Source organism: Microcebus murinus, chromosome 3 (genome assembly GCF_040939455.1).
Source record: "Microcebus murinus isolate Inina chromosome 3, M.murinus_Inina_mat1.0, whole genome shotgun sequence".
Classification (NCBI taxonomy): domain Eukaryota; kingdom Metazoa; phylum Chordata; class Mammalia; order Primates; family Cheirogaleidae; genus Microcebus; species Microcebus murinus.
In genome coordinates, this window is record NC_134106.1 from 26,068,128 (window position 1) to 26,089,158 (window position 21,031).

Genomic DNA, 21,031 nt, shown 5'->3' on the forward strand with positions numbered 1-21,031 from the left:
TTTGGCTCCTTCAAATCCAAAGTAAAGGCTTCTCAGACTGTTTACTCTCAGACTAGGGCCACGGCCAAACAGATGCATCGCGCGTACGCAGCTGGAACCGCTGCAAAGGGCCTCAGGGTGTACCAGCCAGGTCCCCGGACCGCGGCCCCAACCTAGCGGAACTGCACGGAGATCAATCCCCTCCTCCCACTGCGTGCAGCTGGGAGCCGGGCGGGCTCAAGCAGCCGCCACTCCCCAAGCTCGCAGGAAGAAACGGGGCGTTGCGAACGCGGAGGGCGCGTGGCAAGCGCGAGCTCTCCCGCGCATGCTCCTCCCGCCCCCGCCCCGGGTCCCGCCTCTGTCGCTCCTTCTCCCCCTCCCCCGCTAGCCTCCTCCGAGCTTGGCCCCTCCGGCCCGGCGGCCGACGTGCCGCGTGCGTGCGGGCGCCTGACTTCACTTCCGGCTAACGCGCTCCGCTTGCCCCCTGGCCCCGGATGGTGACTGGCGGTGGTGCAGCACCTCCCGGGACTGTCACTGAGCCGCTTCCCAGTGTGATTGTGCTGAGCGCAGGCCGGAAGATGGCGGCTGCGGCTGCGGCGGCCTCGGGCCCGGGCTGCTCCTCGGCGGGGGCTGGGGCGGGGGCGGCCGGGGTCTCGGAGTGGCTGGTGCTGCGGGACGGCTGCATGCGCTGCGACGCGGACGGGCTGCACAGCCTCTCCTACCACCCAGCGCTCAACGCCATCCTGGCCGTCACCAGCCGCGGGACCATCAAAGTCATCGACGGCACCTCGGGGGCCACCCTACAGGCCTCGGCGCTCAGCGGTGAGTGTACCGCACGCCGGGCGGGGGCCGGCCCGCCGCGGGAGGAGCCTGGCCGGCGGGATGCCGGGGAAGGAAGCCGCCCAGCCCCGGGGCTCCGTCTCCGGAGGAGGGAAGCGGGGTAGCGGGAGGGCAGGGCTGGGGCTCAGGCCTGGCTGTGAAGGGAGGCCCGGAAGCTGATGGAGGAGGACCTTAGGACTTGGCTTTTTCAGTGGCTGCAGCTGGGAAGGAAAGACAGGCGAGTCAGGGAGCGGTGGGAGTTGCCTTTCGGGCCCTGAGCGTCCGGTCTGGCTTCGTCCTCCGGAATAGGTGAGGAGGCCTCGGAGCTTGGCACCGGAGAGGGCGAGGCCCCGGGTAGGTCGAGGAGAAGGTGCTGGTACTGCGTTCTGCTAGATCCGAGAGCGAAAGGCTTGAAGGGTTGACCCCAGCGGGGAGGGCCGGTGGCCGGAGGTGAGGGGCGGGAAGCGTCCGAGCCGGCCTCCAAGCCCTCCCTGGAGAGAAGTGGCGGGTCGGCTGTTCGTAGGTCCCGCAGGTGCGGGGACGGACCGCGGGCTTCGCGCCGGGGGTGGGGGTGGGGTGGGCCTGGGGTGGGGGTGGGGAGGGAAGTAGGCGGGCCAGCTGCCTGAACTGTTCTGTTCGGTCGACGACTATAGGACTCAGCAGACGCCAAAGAAGACTAGATACCTGGTCCCCTAGCTCGGGGCTTCCAACTTCTACCCTCCCAGTGATGAGAAACTCAGGACCTACGGTGTATGAAATAGAAATTCCTTTGGGTTTGTATTTAGGTGAAACTTGTTTTCAGGTTCTCTTGTTTTACCAAAGGGAGCCGAAAATTGGGATTTGGAGGTACAGCTGAGTCTCACCATTGGAGGGAAGCACTTCTGGGTGGTGTAAACTTTGGTCCAGGTATGGGACTTATCGAATGGATGAGGTGGACGCTCAGTGGATAGGCTCGTGTTTTGGAACAGACCTGGCTAAGTTATAATACATTTGGCTGAGATGACATTTCATTTGTGGTTAAATGATGAGTGGCTTAATTTGGATTTTATAGGTTAAAATGGAAAAGTTGATTTATGCGTGAGTTAAACTCAGGCACAGAGATATAATGTATACAACTGTTTGTGGCTAGCCAGTGGAGATAGTATGTGATCTGCCATTTTACTTGTATTTTGACATAGACAATGAAGAGTTTACTGTGTAAGAAAGTATTCATACGAGTAAATGACAATTTAGGGATACAAAGATGAAATTAGAGATGTTAATTATTGTTGATGTGAGAGTTGTGAAAGGACTAGATTGTGTGTAGTTAATGGAATATAAACCTGGGATATACCTAAAAGCTATATATAAGAGATAGTTTTGGGTGGTAGATTTATAATTTTTTTCTTTTCTTGGCTTAGGTAAATGACAGAAAGGGGTGGCCCAGATATATCAATGATCAATTACTGCAATTTGGATATAACAGTTTGTCACTGTGTATAAGAGGGAGATGCTCATTAGTAATTGGATATCTTTCTTTTTAAAACTCATTTAAAAATATTTCAAATATGAAAAAGCATAAAGAATAATTACAGTGAACAACTGTGTATTCCTGACTCAGCTTAAGAAAGAAAACATTATAAACTCAGTTGAAACCTACTGTGTGTCCCTCCTAGGTTGCATTCCTTCAATCCTTCATAAGCATTATCCTTAGTTTGGTTTTATCATTTTCATACATGTCTGTGATTTTTAGTATATGTTTGTATTTTCAATACCTAATATTACATTTTATGACTTTTAAGTTGTAATAAGTGGTATCAAAGTATCTGTAATAAGATATCTATGGGAAGTCATATTAACAAAAGCATTCAAGTGTTTTGGATATAAAGAGGAGTTTCATGGGGTGCTGTTTATGTTGGAGCCATGTTTGAGAACAGTTAATGTGTTTCAGGGTTTGTTAAAATGGTTGCAGAACTTGGACATGTATTTCTGTGCTTGTTCATGGAAGGGAAGAAAATATGACTAATGGGGAGGGTTTTAGGTGCATAATATGAATGTGCAGGTAGATGCATAAAACAGCGCTGATTTGGCATAACTTAGTTGGGGTATGTTTGGGCATTTGTTTATTAGAAAAGTATGGGACTGGATGTAGTTGCAGGTGCCCATGCACGAAGACTGAGTATGTGAATAAAAATATGTAGAAGAGTTAATGATAAATAGAATAAAGGATTATAGAAAAAAACTGAAAATAATAATGGGTAAATTCAAAATGTTTTAATGTATGAGAACTGAAGTTTATTATGAATTATAATTACCAGAGGTTGTATAGGGTCCTGTGTATGTAATCTATTAAGATGATTGGGGCAGGGAATGCTGCATTTTATGTATTATTTGGAATATGGAGGTATTTAATAGGTTTACTTTTAATGGTTGATAGAAGGTGACAGTCCTATAAGTAGAGTAGGGAGAAAGTGCCAGTAGTGATCATGGTCCTGACATAATTCCTCTTTCCAATTCATGGGCACCGAGCCATCTTCCTTTCTTCCCCAGAGGAAAAACATTGTTGTCTGAGGGGATAAAGAGCGGGGTAACCATATTGAGTTTTATTGGGTGGTAGAGTAGTATGTCTTATGGATGCATGAGATTCAGTTTATAGGGTTATGGGTTGCCTATAGTGTAGATTGGAAATTGAAGAATGGGAACAGGACTTATATACACATGTATTCAGTTGGGTGGCAGAGGTGGTGATTTTTTAACTATGTCTACTAGTATATGTCTTCAAATTATCCATATTTGATGTAAAATGTTTATAAATATATTTTGCACGAGACTGAGAGCTATTATTAATAGTACATACATTGGTTAGGCAAGTATTTGTTCCCTGTCAGTGAGAGTTAAGATTTCTGAGGCTCTGATCTGTTTGCTTGGCTTGGCATTCAGTGACCTTCATGATTTGGCCTCTACCAGTCTCTCTGGTCTTGTCTCCCTCATTTGTTTAGTGAAACTAGTCCATTTAATTTTCTTTCCCAACTACAATTGTTTTGCTTTTTCTTGGATTGCCCCAGTTCCCTCTAGTCAGTTAGACAAATCTAGACCTAGAGCACATCTTAATTTCCTTATCCCTTTAGCCAGAAATTACTGAACCACTAAGCACATATTGTCAAATTAATATCCATTTTAGTAATTTGGCAGCTTACTTTTTCTAGTGTATTTTCCACTGTCTTAAACTATTTAAATTTCATTTTATTTATATTTTTGTAAATATATATGAGGTTTGTCTTGTCAAACTCCTTGTGGGGAGGTATTTTGTCTACTTGTTTACATCCCCTCCTCTGGATACATAGTACAAAATATTAACTCAGATTTGTTTTTTTTAGAGACAAGGTCTTGCTCTGTCATCCAGGCTGGAGTGCAGTGGTGTGGTAATAGCCCACTATAACCTCGAACTTGGGCTCAAGTGATCCACCTGCCTTAGCCTCTTGAGTAGCTAGAACTACAGGCACCCATCACCACTCCTAGATAATTAAAAAAGTTTTTTTTATTTTTTTGTAGAGATGGGTCTTGCTGGGTTGCCCATGCTAGTCTTGAACTCCTTCCATGTCTTTTTATGGCTTGATAGCTTATTTTTTTTAGCGCTAAATAATATTCCACTGTCTGGAGGTACTACAGTTTATTTGTCCATTCACACAACGAATGACATCTTGCTGGCTTCCAGGTTTTAGCAATTATAAAGCTGCTGTAAAGATCTGTGTGCAGATTTTTGTGTGGACATAAGTTTTCAGTTCATTTGGGTAAATACAAAGGAGCTGGATTGCTGGATTGTGTGGTAAGAGTATGTTTACTTTTGTAAGAAACTGCCAAACTATCTTCCTTGGTGTCTGTACCATTTTGCATTCTCACCAGCAGTAGATGAGAGTTAGACTTCACATCCTCACGAGTATTTGGTGATGTCAGTGTTTTGGATTTTGACCATTCTTCTAGGTGTGTAGTGATATCTCCTTGTTTTAATTTGCAATTTCCTAATGACATAGGATGTTGAGCATTTTTTCATATCCTCATTGCCTTTCTTTATGTTTATTTCTTACTTTGGGTCTTAAAAATCTAAAAAGCTACATACCACTTGACCATACTGTTCATATTACTAGATATGTCCCTCTCTGTAGCTGTTGTTTCTTCATGTAATTTGGCATAATAGGAAGGAGCTTGGTTCTGGAGACAGATGGTTTGGGTTAAGATCCCAGTTTCTGTTTTTTTTTGAACAACTGTGTAACCTTAACTTAATTACTTAACATGTTCCAGTTTCCCTTTTTGCAAAACGGGGATGATAATTGTACTAATTGCAAGGATTAAGTGTTGATGCCCATAAAGTGCTTAGAACAGTGTACTAACCAGACAAGTGCTCAAAAATAGTTCCAATCTACTTGTAATTCCTTGTAAATACCTTGTCTTTTTTTTTTCTTTTTTTACTTAAAGCTTTTTCATATTCTCTAAGTCTTTTGAACTGAACTTGAAATTTGAACTTCCTAAGACTTTTTTCCTGATTTCCCATTTTCCACTATCCTGCAAAACCCATCTAGTTTTTGCTTTGTTGTAAGACTATGGTATTGTTAAGGTATTGTCTTATTTATGTAATTACTTGTGGTGATGTTTCTCTTGCTTCCTGTAATAGTGCCTCTCTCTAGTGTAGTACATTATATATATATATATATATATTTTAATCTTTTCTGAAGGTATGTTGGGGGAGAGTATGGGCTTTATGTGTTGAGTAGTCCTGAATTTTTAATGTTAGCTCATTTACGAACTCACTACTTAAACTTCCTGAACCTCAGCTTCCTCATCTGTAAATTAAGATTAATGTTTAATAGCATGGTTGTGAAGATTAAGTGGTCAGACACATTAAAAGTGTTTAACAGTGCATGACAGATCTATAGTAGGTAACTCAGTGAATGCTAATTCTCGAGTCTTTTGGGTGCCTAGTATTGCCATGCTTCACAATCACTTCAGAAATATTCATTGACTTAATGTTTATACACAGAGGATAGATAGATATCATTCAAATGGAGATGGAAATATAAATATTGGTAACAAATATATAGTAATCTATATTTGGATAGATATCTTTCAGTGTATTTATGTGGCTAACTGTCAGAACAAAGTTAAGACAGTTTATTACTAGTTCTGTGTGTATATGGATTGTTCATGTAGTACATGTACATAAGTAAATGAAGGTATGTATGTGTGGGTATTAATGGATATTGTAGCATATGCATGGGAGGAAGTCATATTTCTTCAGTTTCTGAAGTGAGTTCCAGATCTATGTTGCAATCAAAAAGAAGAAAAAAGTGCTCAGTGTTTTTAGACAAATGCTTCAGTTTTATATTTATTTATGAATATCTCCCTTTTTCTGTTCCTATATAGATATTGGCTTTGATTTGAGAAATTTATACAGTAGTCATAAATAAGAAAAAGATCTTTGTACTCGACTCCAGCTTTAGTGAGGTTTAGATTGGCTATATATTTATTTTTCCTGATACAACAGCTTGGTCAAACTTAAAGCCCAGAGCCGTCTGCTCCAAGAAGTCTTGGAGCCTGCATAGTCCTTAAGAAGTAAATTTTTTTATGATAAAATGCACAGTTTCCCAGTGATGGAAATGATAAATGAGTCAAACCAGTTCCTAATTCCCAACTTTGGTACATGCAGCATTCCTACTCTCAATTATTTTTCTATGAGCGATAATAAACATGATCTAGAATTGGGATTTCAGTAGCCCCAAAAGACTACTGGATGCATCTGAATTCTTTATACAAGTACAGTAGTTGTCTTCTGGATGCATCTGAATTCTTTATAAAAAACTTAATTTAGCAAAATCTCTTTTTGGGCTATGAGTACATACTTTGGCTCTGTTTCAGTTGACTGACTTTAGTGATATTAAATTATGACCTAGATTATATCAAAGGTTTGCTGTTTTATTAGCAAAACACTTCTAGAGTTACAATAAATTTATATTCAGATCTTTTATTAATGTTTTGTTCTGTTTTTAAGAATCCTATATATTTTCCAAATCTTTACGTTTACCTCTCAGGTTTTCCTCACTTTTAAATGCTCAAAGATAGTTTTGTTTTAGCAGAGAATTTATCCTAGTCTTTGTTTTAGTAATTTTAGACTTATTAATAAGAGGCAGTATAAGAGCTCAGACTCTGGAGCCGAATGGCCTGGACTTACTTAAGTCTTAAGTTCTTTTTGACCTTGGAAGGTCATTTATAAAATGAAGATAATAATAGTATCTACCTTGTGGGGTGATTGTGAGAATTAAAATGAGTTAATATATATAAAACCTCTAGAACAGTACCTTGTATATAGTAACTACTCTGTTTTTTTTGATTCTTGCGGTAACAATGGCTACTTGAAAGGTTACTGAGTGCAGTACTTGAAAGGTTACTGAGTGCAGTAGTTGTTCTTGCTACAGGTATTCTATTGAAATTGTGGTAATATCATCTAGTCATCCATGTGGAAATGTGGCAGGGTGAACTCTAATAGATGTGAATAATGAGAGCAGTAATTTTTGTATTATAAGAGAGTTACAGACCATAAGTTAATTGATTTTGGACATGAAATTGTTAAAAGAGGAAGGTTGATTCCTTCCTCTTTTGGAAGAACTGGTTGATTGGGATTTATGCAGGAATTTATGGAGCACATGCTAGTCATGGAGAGCAAAAAAAGGTAACACTTGCCTATGAATGTATGGTAGGTGATGTTTTTAGGGAAACCATTTTAGCATAATGTCACAAGTTCTGTACTGTATTATAGATATGCATAATGCTATATGAATACAGAGGAAGGAATTTCTTCAAACTCAGGGAAATAGAGAAAGCTTCTCAAAAAAGGTAGCATTTATGATCAGTTTTGAAAGAATGATAGTGGGAAGGAATTCTTATAGGGATGATCATAAGTCAAGGTACTTGCTTGTGCAGAGACATGTTGGTCTTCAAAAATATCATGAATTCAAGGAACAGAAAGAAGTGTTTTATTTGGTGGTGAGGGGCTAGCATTTAGCATTCCTGTGGGGATGCTTACAGTTGAAGTTGAGAGATAGGCAAGGACAAAAGGATAATAGGTTCTTTTAAGAAGTTTGGATTTGATGTCAACAGTAAGGAGCAATTGTAGGTTATGACATGATGAAAGTTGTGTTTAGAAAGATTTGAAGCAAATGCCCAGATGTGAGAAATGATGAGAGCCTCTCATGTAAGTTAGTTTGAGAAGTGAGGGCAGTATAATTTGGTGAATGACAGGGATGACAGAAATTGACTAGGTGAAATTACCTTTAGGCTCTTGCTTTGGGTAACTGGATGAATGGTGTTTATTAACCCAAGTAGACAATACAAGAAGAAGTGATGACTAGCTTTTTGTTGGAGAAGGCTGTGAAACAAGAGGGAGATGGTGTTTCAGTTGTGTTAATTTTGAGGTTCTTGAAAGATAGCTAAATAGAGATGTACAGAAGGCATTTGGAAATTCAGGTTTGAAGCTTGAAGATTTGGGATACATATTGGGAAGGCATTGCATTTATAGAGAAAGCCCATTCTAATGGTTAAAGATACTGGCTCTGGAGACAGACCATTTGAGTTCCAGTCTCTGTTCACCATTTGTGAGCTGTGAACTTAGGCAAAATGCTTAGTCTCTTTCTGTGCTTCACAATTAGTACCTAACTCATTGGGTTATTGGAAAGATTAAATAAACTGATACATGTAGAATACTACTTGATGCACCATAAGCACTCAATAAATGTTACTTTGTGTTTTGGTGTTTTAAATTTTATAGTTCATCTCAACAAGTGTTTGTCTGCCACATGTAGATAATAGGATGAATTTGAACCTCCTCCCACTCTCATGTCCTACTGCAATTTAGAAAGTTTCCTCTGCCAGGACAGGTGTGGTGGCTGATGCCTATAATCCCAGCACTTGGGAGGCCAAGGTGGGAGGATCGTTTGAGGCCAGGAGTTGGAGGCTGCAGTGAGCTATGATTTTTGTCACCACTGCACTCTAGCCTGGGCAGCAGAACAAGATCCTATCTCTGAAAAAAAGAAAAAAAAAAGATGTTGCCTCTGCTGAGACTTCATAAGGAGTTAGAGGGAACAGCATGAACAAGAGTCATGAAATGAAGCAGATATAATACTATTTGTTATAAAGAGTTTGGTGTTAGAGTGCATGTACAGCATGAGGAAGGAAGTGATGAGATAGCCTGAGGATCTTGGACTTGGCCCTCCTAGGCTCTGGTTCCCATATTTTTAAGTGCAAGAACTCCCAGTTGAAGGCAAAGAATTAGATCCCTATTATGATATGAGCTCTGTTGTAGTATTAACTAATTGCAAAAAGCTACTGCTTTTAAGTAATTTTAATGTCAGTCCTCTTTTATCTATGTATTTGAAAAACACCATGACATACATGCTTTGGGCTTTCCTCTCTGCCAGCTTAGTCCTTGAGATTTTGGGGGAAGGGTGGGATTATTAAGTTAGTTACTACTCTTCTGTCTGGCCTCCAACTTCAAAAATTTTGTTTCTGTCATCTCCTCATTTGTTCTTTTTGTCTTTATGGATTTGTTTAATGTCCTCTTTATTTCTTTCCTATCTTTCCAGTAGGAGCTTGGGAGGGAGCAGAGGTAAATGTGGATGTGTTATGTCCTTTTTAAACTGGGAATCTCTTTGCATCCATTAAAGTACAGAATAAAAATAAAAAATAAATAAACTGGAAATCTTAAGTTGATCATTTGGTACTCTGTCCTTGGGAATGTTGGCTATGACTATAGAACATAAACAATGATAGATTTCTGTAATGTAGTGTGTAAGAACAGTGGGGAGGTGTACCTCTCTGATGATGTGTGCATTGTCCTGCTCATGGCCTCATGAAAACAGTGCCTTTGGCCAAACACTTCTCTGAGTTACCATCTTTAAATTGGGCTTATAACTCTTGCCCAAACTACTTTATCATTTGATAAGATGATGGATGTAGAGATTCTTTGTAACCTGTAGTACTTCAAATGTAAGGGATACAAAAAAGTTAAACTTGAATATAGAAGAGGAGATAATAGAGAACAAATTGCAAAAAGAAGGAAATACAGAGAGAAGTTTATGGAGTTACAAATAAGAATAAAGCAATTGCTACAGTATATAAAACACTCTGTGACTGGAACAGTGCTCCTAAAAAGAAGTATGTATGATATAATTTGAGTGGCTTAAGTCAGGGATGTGTTTTAGAGGAGGTAAATATGCTTTTTAGAGGGAATGATATAAATTTTACACTGGGGAAGATGGGAATGTCTTCTCTGAGATTTATTGTGGGCACCAGGAATTTTAATCTTAGTGATTTATTTCTGTACTTTTGCTTTGATTTATGAAATAGGAGAGAGAAGTAAGACTGGGGAGATGGCACAGGGCAGTGCTTCTTAGCATTGGTTGCTTATTAGAATCATCAGGGGAGCTTTTTAAAAAATACCATCCTTGGCCGGGCGCTGTGGCTCACGCCTGTAATCCTAGCTCTTGGGAGGCCGAGGCGGGCGGATTGCTCAAGGTCAGGAGTTCAAAACCAGCCTGAGCGAGACCCCGTCTCTACTATAAATAGAAAGGAATTAATTGGCCAACTGATATATATATAAAAAATTAGCCGGGCATGGTGGCGCATGCCTGTAGTCCCAGCTACCCGGGAGGCTGAGGCAGAAGGATCACTCGAGCCCAGGAGATTGAGGTTGCTGTGAGCTAGGCTGACGCCACGGCACTCACTCTAGCCCGGGCAACAAAGTGAGACTCTGTCTCAAAAAAAAAAAAAAAAAAAAAAAAAAAAAAAAAAAATACCATCCTTGGGCCCTGGTACTCCAACTTAAATGGTCTGGAGTGAAGCCCAGGGATGCTTTTTTTTTTTTCTTTAAACATATGCCAGCTGGTTCTAATGTGCAGCTAGATTTAGGGGTTCAAACTTTGCCTAGGTCTTTAGATAAGTTTATTTGGTATGTCTGGGATAAATGAGAGACAGTTTTCCTTTGAATTGAATAATATGTTTATCTTTGAATATTATTTTTTCATTTTAAGAAAAACCTCCCAAATTAGTTTGTCTGCTAATATAACCAATCCCATTGTTTTTTATGTTGTATATGGTGAATATATAATAAAGTATGCCTGTAAGCAGCAGAGATATATCAAGGCAAAATTTCTGTTGCTTTCTATTTTGTCCTTTTCTGCCATTAATTAAAGTTTGGTTGATTTTTGAATCAACTAAGTGCTCTGATACTTTTTCATCAAAATGCCACTGTAACATGAGGAGAGTGATCTCATACTAGGGGCAGGAGGGAGAGTAGGGGAGAAAGGAAATAGGGAGAGCAGAAATGGCTGGGATATCTTATACCACCAAATCAGCTATACTATTAATAATTTCCTACCTAAAATTTTGTTTGTTTCATGTTGTATTAAAAACAAACTTAGAATATTGCATTTTACCACATTATAGCTTGGTTTTAATATAGTAAAAAGTTTTTTGAAACTATATGAAATGATTCATTTATTTAAAGACATTTATTTGTATGTGAAGCACTGGTAATACAACAGTTAAAGTACTTGCTTTCATAAAGCTCATAATTTAATGGGAAGACACTTATTATACATATACACTATTTGTATGCCAGGTGCTAATAAATGCCATAAGAAAATTAAAGCTGATATGAGAATGGTGGAAGTTTATGCCTTTAGGTGATCTGGGAGGGTCTCTCTGAGGTGGCATTAGAGCAAAGATCTGAGAGAATGATGCTCGATAGCATCCTTGCAGGTATCAGGGAAGTTCTGCCAGTCTGTTTGTTACTGTAGTAGACAAAAAACAGCTGGATGGATTTTCATCATATTTGGGTTGAGTTTAGCTTGAACTGACTTTAAATGTGGGCTATATGAGGAGTGATGAGGGGTCTGTGTGACTGCCATTCTGGTGATATATGCCATCTATATTAAATAGAAAACAGTAATGTCAAATATGGACTCCAAATAGAAATTCCCAAGGGTACACACTCCAGACCGTACAATTATTATATTGATTTGTAGCTAGGTTGCCTATCACATTGGCAACTTTGTGTAGCAATAGTTATTTAGTTACAGATATTTATTAATATTATTACAGATATTTATTAATATTTATTCACAGATGATTAAGGCTTCTTTGAGTGTTATCAAACAGAGAAATTAGTACCCAAATTTTATTTAATTATAGTCAGGTCAGCATCCTGAAGGAAGAATCCTATGTGTCCCAAGGTATTTTGAGATTTAACTATGGCAGATTGAACAATTTAAATGAAAAGGGCCCCACAAGTATCTATCTTGCAGGTCTTTAGAGATTGAGTCAAATCCATTGACTTTTTCAGTGGTGATGATGTTTTTAAAATGTTCTTAATTGATGTCAGATACTAACGATCATAGTAAAATAGAGTGGTCTAGTGACACTTTTGGTTAAAGTGAATAAAGAGAATTGGAACTTGGAACTCTTGATTGTAATAATTCTGTATCTTTTGGAGGGCCTCTTCTATGCTTATGTAGATGTTGGTTCTCCATCTTCAAACACGACTGCCCCTGCATTGCAGTTTGTCCTTTGTTACCCTTTCCTCATGGCCTAGTCACTGAACTTTCCCAAACTTACTTTGTTTTGCACTGAGTTCTGTTTTATAGGAACACCCATCTTAGCTTTGAATACTATAGTGTTATTGACACCTTTTCTCTTATTAAATGATTTCATTGGTTACATTTTATTAATTAATTAATTTTATTTGAAACAGAATCTCTGTTGCCTGGGCTGGAGTGCCATGGCGTCAGCCTAGCTCACAGCAACCTCAAACTCCTGGGCTCAAGTAATCTTTCTGCCTCAGCCTCTCGAGTAACTGCGACTACAGGCATGTGCCACCATGCCCAGCTAATTTTTTCTATATATTTTTAGTTCTCCAAGTAATTTCTTTCTATATATATATTTTTAGTAGAGACGGAGTCTCGCTCTTGCTCAGGCTGGTCTCGAACTCCTGAGCTCAAATGATTCACCGGCCTTTGCCTCCCAGAGTGCTAGGATTACAGGCGTGAGTCACCAGGCACGGCCTTTGATTATATTTTAAAAGCTTTGTGAGAACGTAACATTAATTTCGTACCTTCTTTATTGACTTTGAGTGATGTTGTATGTAGTACATTTTAGTAGGCTATTTAAAACATTGAAGCCTGATGATTTCTCAGTGGAAATGGGTATTTTTGCAAGTTTTGTAGGAATGTACACTGTTTCTTAAAGTAGATATTAGAATTGGTAACTAATTTTAAAAAACACAGTGTCCTTCCTTTTAAAATTTCAACTTTAAAAGTGATGTACTTTATTATACGATGTCAGGTAGACTAAGGAAAAGTTGCTGAGAGATGGCTGTTAAGTTGCTGAGAGATGGTTCGTTGCTGAGAGATGGCTATTAACATTTTGGTATTTCGATTTACTTTTTTCTATTTAATATATTTTTATAGAATTTGCAACATAATGATGTATAATGAACTACACCCCTCAATTGGTTAATAAGGTATTATGAATATTATCCTGTGTCTTTATTCTTTTATAATATTTTTTGAATTTTATTTTTTAATTACTGTAAAGTAAAATTGCCTACAAATACACATGGGTAGATTCATGTAACCACCATCACAATCATAACAATCATAACATAGGACAATCACAAACATAGGACAGTTTCAACACCCGTAAAAATTCTCTTGTGGTACCCCTTTGTAGTCACACTCTTCCCATACACTAACCATTGGTGACCACTGATCTGTTCTCCATGCTGTAGTCTTGTCTTGTCTTTTCTTTCTTTCTGTCTTTTTTTCTGTCTGTCTTACAGAGTCTCACTCTGTTGCCTGGGTTTGAGTGCAGTGGTGTCATTGTAGCTCACTGCAACCTCAAGCTCCTGGACTCAAGTGATTTTCCTGCCTCAGGCTCCCAAGTAGCTGGGAGACTACAGATGTGTGCCACCATGCCTGGCTAACTTTTTTTTTTTTGTAGAGATGGGGTCTTGCTATGTTGCTCAAGCTGGTATTGAACTCCTGGGCTCAAGTAATTCTTCTGCGTAGGCCTCCCAAAGTGCTGAGATTATAGGTGTGAACCACCATATCTGGCCCTAGTTTTGTCTTTTCTACAGTGTTATAGAAATGGAATCATATAGTAGTATGTAACTCTCCCCTACCTTTTTTTTTTTTTTTAAATTTAGTTCTAGGGTTGAACAGAATGTAACTTTTTGATACTGACTCCTTGCACTTGGCATAGTACCTTTGAGATTTACTCAAGTTGTTGCATGTATCAATAGTTCATTCCTTTTTGTTGCTGAATAGTATTCTGTTGTGTTTATGTATCACTATTTAGCTAGTCACTCTTTGAAGGATGTTTGAATGCTTTTAGTATTTGGTGATTATGAATAGAGTGACTATTAATATAAACATCTGAGTACAGGTTTTTATGTGAACATAAGCTTTTATGTCTTTAGGATAAATACATAGAAGTGGGGTTACAGGGCCATTTGGTAAGTGTATGTTACCAAGTAAGTGTAACTTTATAAAAAACTGTCAAGCCAGTGTAGCTGTACCATTATGCATTTCCATTAGAAATGTAGGAGAGTTTCAGTTGCTCAGCATCCTTACTGGAGCTTCATACTGTCTATATATTGTTAAGGTGTCTATACTACCCAAAGCAGTTTGCAGATTTGTTGCGATCTCTGTTGAAATCCCAAAACTTTTTTTTTGGTGCAAAAATAGAAAAATCCATTCTAAAATTCATGTGGACTCCTAGGGGGTCCCTTAATAGCCAAACAATCTTGAAAAAGAACAAATTTGAAGGATTTACACCACTTTATTTGAAAACTTAATTCAAAACTATAGTAGTGAAAACAATGTGGTACTGGAATAGAATAGAGAACTGGTGGAATAGAATAGAGAACCCAGAAATAAACCCTTGCATATATGGTCAAATGATTTTCAACAAAGGATCCAAGACCATTCATTAGGGGAAAGAACAGTCTTTTCAACAAATGATGCTGGGAAAACAGTAACTACGTGCAAAAGTATGAAGTTAGAGCTTACCTAACAGCATATACAAAATACACAACAGAGAATAACAAGTGTTGGAGAAATCAGAACCCTTGTGCACTGCTGGTGGAAGTGTAAAATGGTGTAGCTGATATGGAAAATAGTATGAAGGTCCCTAAAAAAATTAAGAATAAAAATAGAATTATCATATGATCCAGTAATTCTGTTTCTGGGAATATACTTCAAAGAATTGAAAGGGGAGAATCAAAGAGATACTTGTCTACCAGTGTTCCTAGGAGCATTATTTGAAATGGCCAAAAGGTAGAAGCAACCCAGTGAGTGGTCCATTGATGGTTGAATAGATAAAAGGAAGGAAATTCTTTTTTTCTTCCTGTTTTTGGAGACAGAGTCTTACTCTTTTGCCTGGGCTAGAGTGCTGTGGCGTCAGCCTGGCTCACAGCAACCTCAAACTCCTGAGCTCAAGCAATCCTCCTGCCTCAGCCTCCAAAGTAGCTGGGACTACAGGCATGTGCCACCATGCCCAGCTGATTTTTTCTATATATTTTTAGTTGGCCAATTGATTTCTTTCTATTTTTAGTAGAGATGGGGTCTCGTTGCTGAGGCTGGTCTCGAACTCCTGACCATGAGTGATCCTCCCACCTTGGCCTCCCAAAGAGCTAGGATTACAGGCATGAGCGACCGTGCCTGGCCAGAAAGGAAATTCTGACACATGATCTAACGTGGATGAACCTTGCTGTGAATTATGCAAGGTACTATAAGCCAGTCAAAAAAGGGAAAATACTGTATCATATAGTAATTTTAATTTTTTCCATTCATACAAGGTATTTAGAATAGTCAAATTCATAGAAACAAAGTAGCATATGGATTGCCAGGGGCTATGGGAGGGGGCAAGTGGAAGTTTCTGAAGGGTGTAGAGTTTCTCTTTGCATGATGAAAAAAACTTCTGTGAATGGATGGTGGTGATGGTGAATGTATTAGGTCATTAAATATGAAATGTCCAATTTTGAGTCAAAAGTGTAGTTTATTGTATCTCAAACAAGAAGCAGTACAATTAATCAAAGTATGTACCTAAACTGTCGACACATTTAGCCATCTTAATGGTAGCTTGCATATGCTATCAGCCAAGAAGCCTGGAGAGCAAGTGGCGAGGAAATCACAAAAGGCATTTTCTACACCTTTTTGAGAATTGAATATTTTCTTTGCAAGAAGTGAATGTCAGTTGTTCCAAGGTCTGGTTCATAGGGTGGATGACAGAGAGTTTCCAAGTCTAGTCTCTGTAGTTTGACCAGTGTTGCTTTTTGTGACATGTGTTCTTGCCAGAGGATTGGCCTGTCTCTATTGACCAATCTTGGCTGCTTAACTGCAAGCATCCTCTCATTTCATCCAATTGGTTACAGTAGACATCCTCTGTAATGGATTGAGCGGGTTTCGTGAAGCTATAGTGGGTAATACCAGCACTGCGTCACCAAACAGACACCATTAACTTTTTTTGATGAACATTTGGTTTTGGACTGTGTTTTGGCACTTCATCTTTATCCTACCATTGTGCTGAATGCTTGTGATTGTCAAAAAGAATCTGTTTTCATCACATGCAACAATACGGTGTAGAAATGGTTCACCTTTGTGTTGTGACAGCAAAGAAAGGCAAGTTTCAAGACCTTTTCTCTTCTGATGCTGGTTTATTTCATGTGGAACCCATCTATCCAGCTTCTTTACCTTGTCAGTTTGTTTCAAATGGTCCAATATTGTTGGAAAAGTAACGTCAAACCTTGCTGCTAATTCACATGTAGGTTGAGATGGATTCTCTTCCACTATAGCTTTTTCAACCCATTATTATCCATCTTGGTCTCAGGTTGCTCACATGACTCATTTTCAAGATTGAAATCACCAGGATGGAACTTCTGAAACACTTGATGTACTGTATGTTCATTAGCCACATCCATCCCAAACACTTCGTTGATATTTCAAGCTGTCTGCACAGCATTGGTTCCACTATGAAATTCATATTTGAAAATAACACGAATTTTTGACTTATCCGTAGTTTCATAAAAATTATTCTAAAAATTTATTTTTTTTTTTTTTTGAGACAGAATCTCACTTTGTTGCCCAGGCTAGAGTGAGTGCTGTGGCGTCAGCCTAGCTCACAGCAACCTCAAACTCCTGGGCTCTAGCAATCCTGCTGCCTCAGCCTCCCAAGTAGCTGGGACTACAGGCATGTGCCACCATGTCCAGCTAATTTTTTCTATATATATTAGTTGACCAATTAATTTCTTTCTATTTATAGTAGAGTTGGGGTCTCACTCTTGCTCAGGCTAGTTTCGAACTCCTGACTCGAGCAATCTGCCCACCTTGGCCTCCCACAGTGCTAGGATTACAGGCGTGAGCCACTGTGACCGGCATAATTTCTATTTATAGTAGAGATGGGGGTCTCGCTCTTGCTCAGGTTGGTTTCGAACTCCTGACTTCGAGCAATCCGCCTGCCTCTGCCTCCAAGAGTGCTAGGATTACAGGTGTGAGCCCTCGCGCCCGGCCCATTCTTTTTATATATTGCTGAATTTGATTTGCTTTTAATTTTTTGAGTTTTTAAATTTTTTGGCATCGATCTTCATGAGGGATAATGGTATGTAGTTTTCTTGTACTTTTTCTTGTTTTGGTATCAGGTTAATGCTGGCCTCATAAAATGAATTTGGAAGGGTTTTCTCTTCTATTTCCTGGACAAGATTATGTAGAATTGGTGTTACTTCTTATTTAAACCTTTGGTGGAATTCTCCAGTAAAACCATGTCAGCCTGGAGGTTTCTTTGGAGGATTTTAAACTATGAATTCAATATCCTTAATAGTCATAGGGCTATTCAGATTATCTGTTTCCTCTTGAATAAGTTTTGGTAGTTGTGTGGTTTTCAAGGCACTGGTACATTTCATCTATGTTGTCCACTTTTTGTGTGTAGATTTATTCATATTATTCCCCAGTTATCCTTTTAACATTTGTAATACCAAATTAATTTGGCAACTTAAGTTGTCAAATTGCTGAGTGTAGAGTTGTTCTCTTATTATCTTCTAATGTCTTCAGGATCTATCTCCTTTCATTCCTGATATTGCTCATTTGTGTTTTCTCTTTTCCTTATTGGCAGTCATGCTAGAGGTTTACCAATTTTATTGATTTTTTTCAAAGAACTAATTTTTTCCTGTGTTGATTTTTCTTTATTTTTAATTTTATCGGTTTTTGCTATTTACTTTATTATTTCTTCTGCTTGTTTTAGATTTACTTTGCTCTTTCTATTAATAGTTTCCTAAGTAGGAAGTTTAGGTTATTGATTTGAGACTATGTCCCATACCACAATATAAGCATTTAATTTCTGTTAATTCTCCTTTAATCATTGCTTTAGCTACATATGACAAATGTAGATGTTTTATGTTTTCATTTTGTTTAATTCCAAACATTTTCTGGTCAGGCACAATGGCTCACGCCTGTAATCCTAGCACTTTGGGAGGCTGAAGAGTAAGGATAGCTTGAGCCCAGGAGTTTAAGGCTGCATTGAGCTACGATGAGGCCATTGTTCTACAGCCTGGGCCACAGAGTGAGACCCTGGCTCAAAAAAACCAAAACCAAAACAAAACAAAACAAAAAACATTTTGTGAATTACTGGAGTCTTCCTCATTGACCTGTGTGGATTATTTAGAAGTTGTTGATTAATTTCTAAGTGTTCAGGGTTTTCCTGTTACATTTCTATTACTGATTTCTACTGTAAATCCATTAGAGTCAGAGAATGTATTTTCAATTTCAGTTCTTTTATATTTATTAAAGTTTGCTCTATGACCCAGCGTATGATCTCTCTTGATGAATATTCCATGTGTACTTGAGAAGAATGTGTATTCTACTGTTGATAGGTGGGATATTCTGTAAATGTTAATGGGTTAATGGTGCTATTTAGATTCTTTGTATCTTTGTCAGTTTTCTGTATACTACCGTGTTTTCCTGAAAATAAGACAGGGTCTTATTATTTATTTTTCCTCAAGAAGAAACCCTAGGGCTTATTTTCAGGGGATGTGTTATTTTTTTTAAGTATGGTACAACAGTCTACATTTATTCAAATATAGTTAAGTCGTCGTCTTCTGGAACATTGTCATAACTCTCCAAACCCCGAGTTCCATCCTGAATATCTTGTGACTCTATTTACTTTAGAACCATTGGCCCCAATCTCTCATATCGAACAGTAGAGCTTTCATGGGGCAGATGAGAAGGGCTGCTCATCTTCTTTACCACTCCACAACGAAATGCATGGGTTGTGCAGATGCGCTGTGTAGCCACGCCCATCACTAGGTCTTATTTTGGGGGTAGGGCTTATATTGCACAAATGCTTAGAAATCCTGCTAGGGCTTATTTTATAGGTAGGTCTTATTTTTGGGGAAACATGGTATTAATCTATCAACTACTGAGAGAGTATTTATCACTTAGATAAGAATGTTAAGGTCTCCAACTATAATTATGGATGTCTGTTTTGTCTTTTAGTTGGAGTTTTGCTGTATGTATTTTGAAGTTCTGTTAGGTGTGTATATATTTAGGAATGCTTTTTCTTCTTTGTGAATTGACCCTTTTGTCATTATGTAATGTCTTCCTTTATGCCTGGTAATTTGCATTGCTCTGGTCTCTTTGGCTGACATTAATGTAACCACTTGCACAGTGTATCTTTTTTCTATCCTTTTACTTTTGCCTCTTAGGATAAGAGTTTTCTGTAGACATCAGAGAATTGGATTGTTTGTGGGTGTGTGGTATATATGTTTAAGTACATTCTTTCTGACGATCTGTCTTTTAATTGGCATACTTAGGCTGTGTATATTTAATGTAATTATTGATATTTCGATTTGGTATTCCACATTTGTTTCCTTTTTCTCTATCTTTTCTCCTTTTTTTAGGTTAACCATTTTTTGATTGTTTTATCTATTGTGTTTTTGACCACATAATTCCTTAAATATATTTTTTAGTAATTGAGAGATTACAGTATACATACTTAACAGTTCAAAATCTAAACAAATATTTTACCACTTTAAGTGGACTGTAGAAAACGACTTAACAATTATATATAGTGCCCTCCCTACTTTTAAGTTATTGTGGACTTATTGTATCTATAAACCCCCATAAGACAATGTCATTTTTGCTTTGAGCTGTCAAATATATTTTAAAGAACTGAGGTTAAGAATTATTGGTTATATTTACCCAGATATTTAACATTTCTGTGTTTTTTTTTTCCCTGTCATTCTTAATCTTTGCACTGCTTGGTGAACTTTTTGTAGTACATTTTGAGCAGTTTTCCTGGCAAAATTCTTTTTAGTATTACTTCATCTGAGAATTTCTTTATTTCATCTTTATTCATGAAGAATATTTTTGTTGGATATAGTATTTTTTCTTTTTTTTTTTCTTTTTTTTTTGAGACAGAGTCTCACTTTGTTGCCCAGGCTAGAGTGAGTGCCGTGGCGTCAGCCTGGCTCACAGCAGCCTCAATCTCTGGGGCTCAGCGATCCTACTGCCTCAGCCTTCCGAGTAGCTAGGACTACAGGCATGCACCACCATGCCCGGCTAATTTTTTTTTTTTTTTTGAGACAGGGTCTCACTTTGTTGCCCAGGCTAGAGTGAGTGCCGTGGCGTCAGCCTAGCTCACAGCAACCTCAAACTCCTGGGCTCAAGCAGTCCTCCTGCCTCAGCCTCCCGAGTAGCTGGGACTACAGGCATGCGCCACCATGCCCGGCTAATTTTTTCTCTATATATTAGTTGGCCAATTAATTTCTTTCTATTTATAGTAGAGACGGGGTCTTGCTCTTGCTCAGGCTGGTTTTGAACTCCTGACCTCGAGCAATCTGCCCGCCTCGGCCTCCCGGAGTGCTAGGATTACAGGCGTGAGCCACCGCGCCCGGCCTAATTTTTTTGTATATATATTTTTAGTTGGTCAATTAATTTCTATTTTTGGTAGAGATGGGGTCTCGCTCAGGCTGGTTTCGAACTCCTGACCTTGAGCAATCCACCCGCCTCGGCCTCCCAAAGTGCTAGGATTACAGGCGTGAGCCACCACGCCCGGCAGTATTTTTTCAATACTTAAAAAATGATCCACTTCCTAATGAAACTCTTGGTTTTTAATGATAAATGTGCTTTTATTGACTCCCTATAAGTAATTCTTCTCT

General features: G+C 38.9%; 1 protein-coding gene across 11 annotated transcripts in view; it reads left to right on the forward strand.

The window, feature by feature from the left end:
• Positions 1–334: 334 nt before the first annotated feature.
• The window catches only part of BIRC6 (baculoviral IAP repeat containing 6), a 237,240-nt gene continuing 216,543 nt past the window's right edge, over positions 335–21,031 (forward strand). For 9 of the 11 annotated variants that reach the window (XR_001160238.3, XM_012788384.3, XM_012788386.3 and 6 more), the window contains exon 1: positions 370–801. Coding sequence is in view for 10 of the 11 variants with exons in the window: in XM_012788384.3 (XP_012643838.1) it covers positions 474–801 (328 nt within the window). In the remaining variant the exon portion in view is untranslated. Of the gene's footprint in view, positions 802–21,031 lie in introns of all 11 variants that reach the window. The other 2 variants (XM_012788389.3, XM_076000660.1) reach the window with 2 other exon arrangements.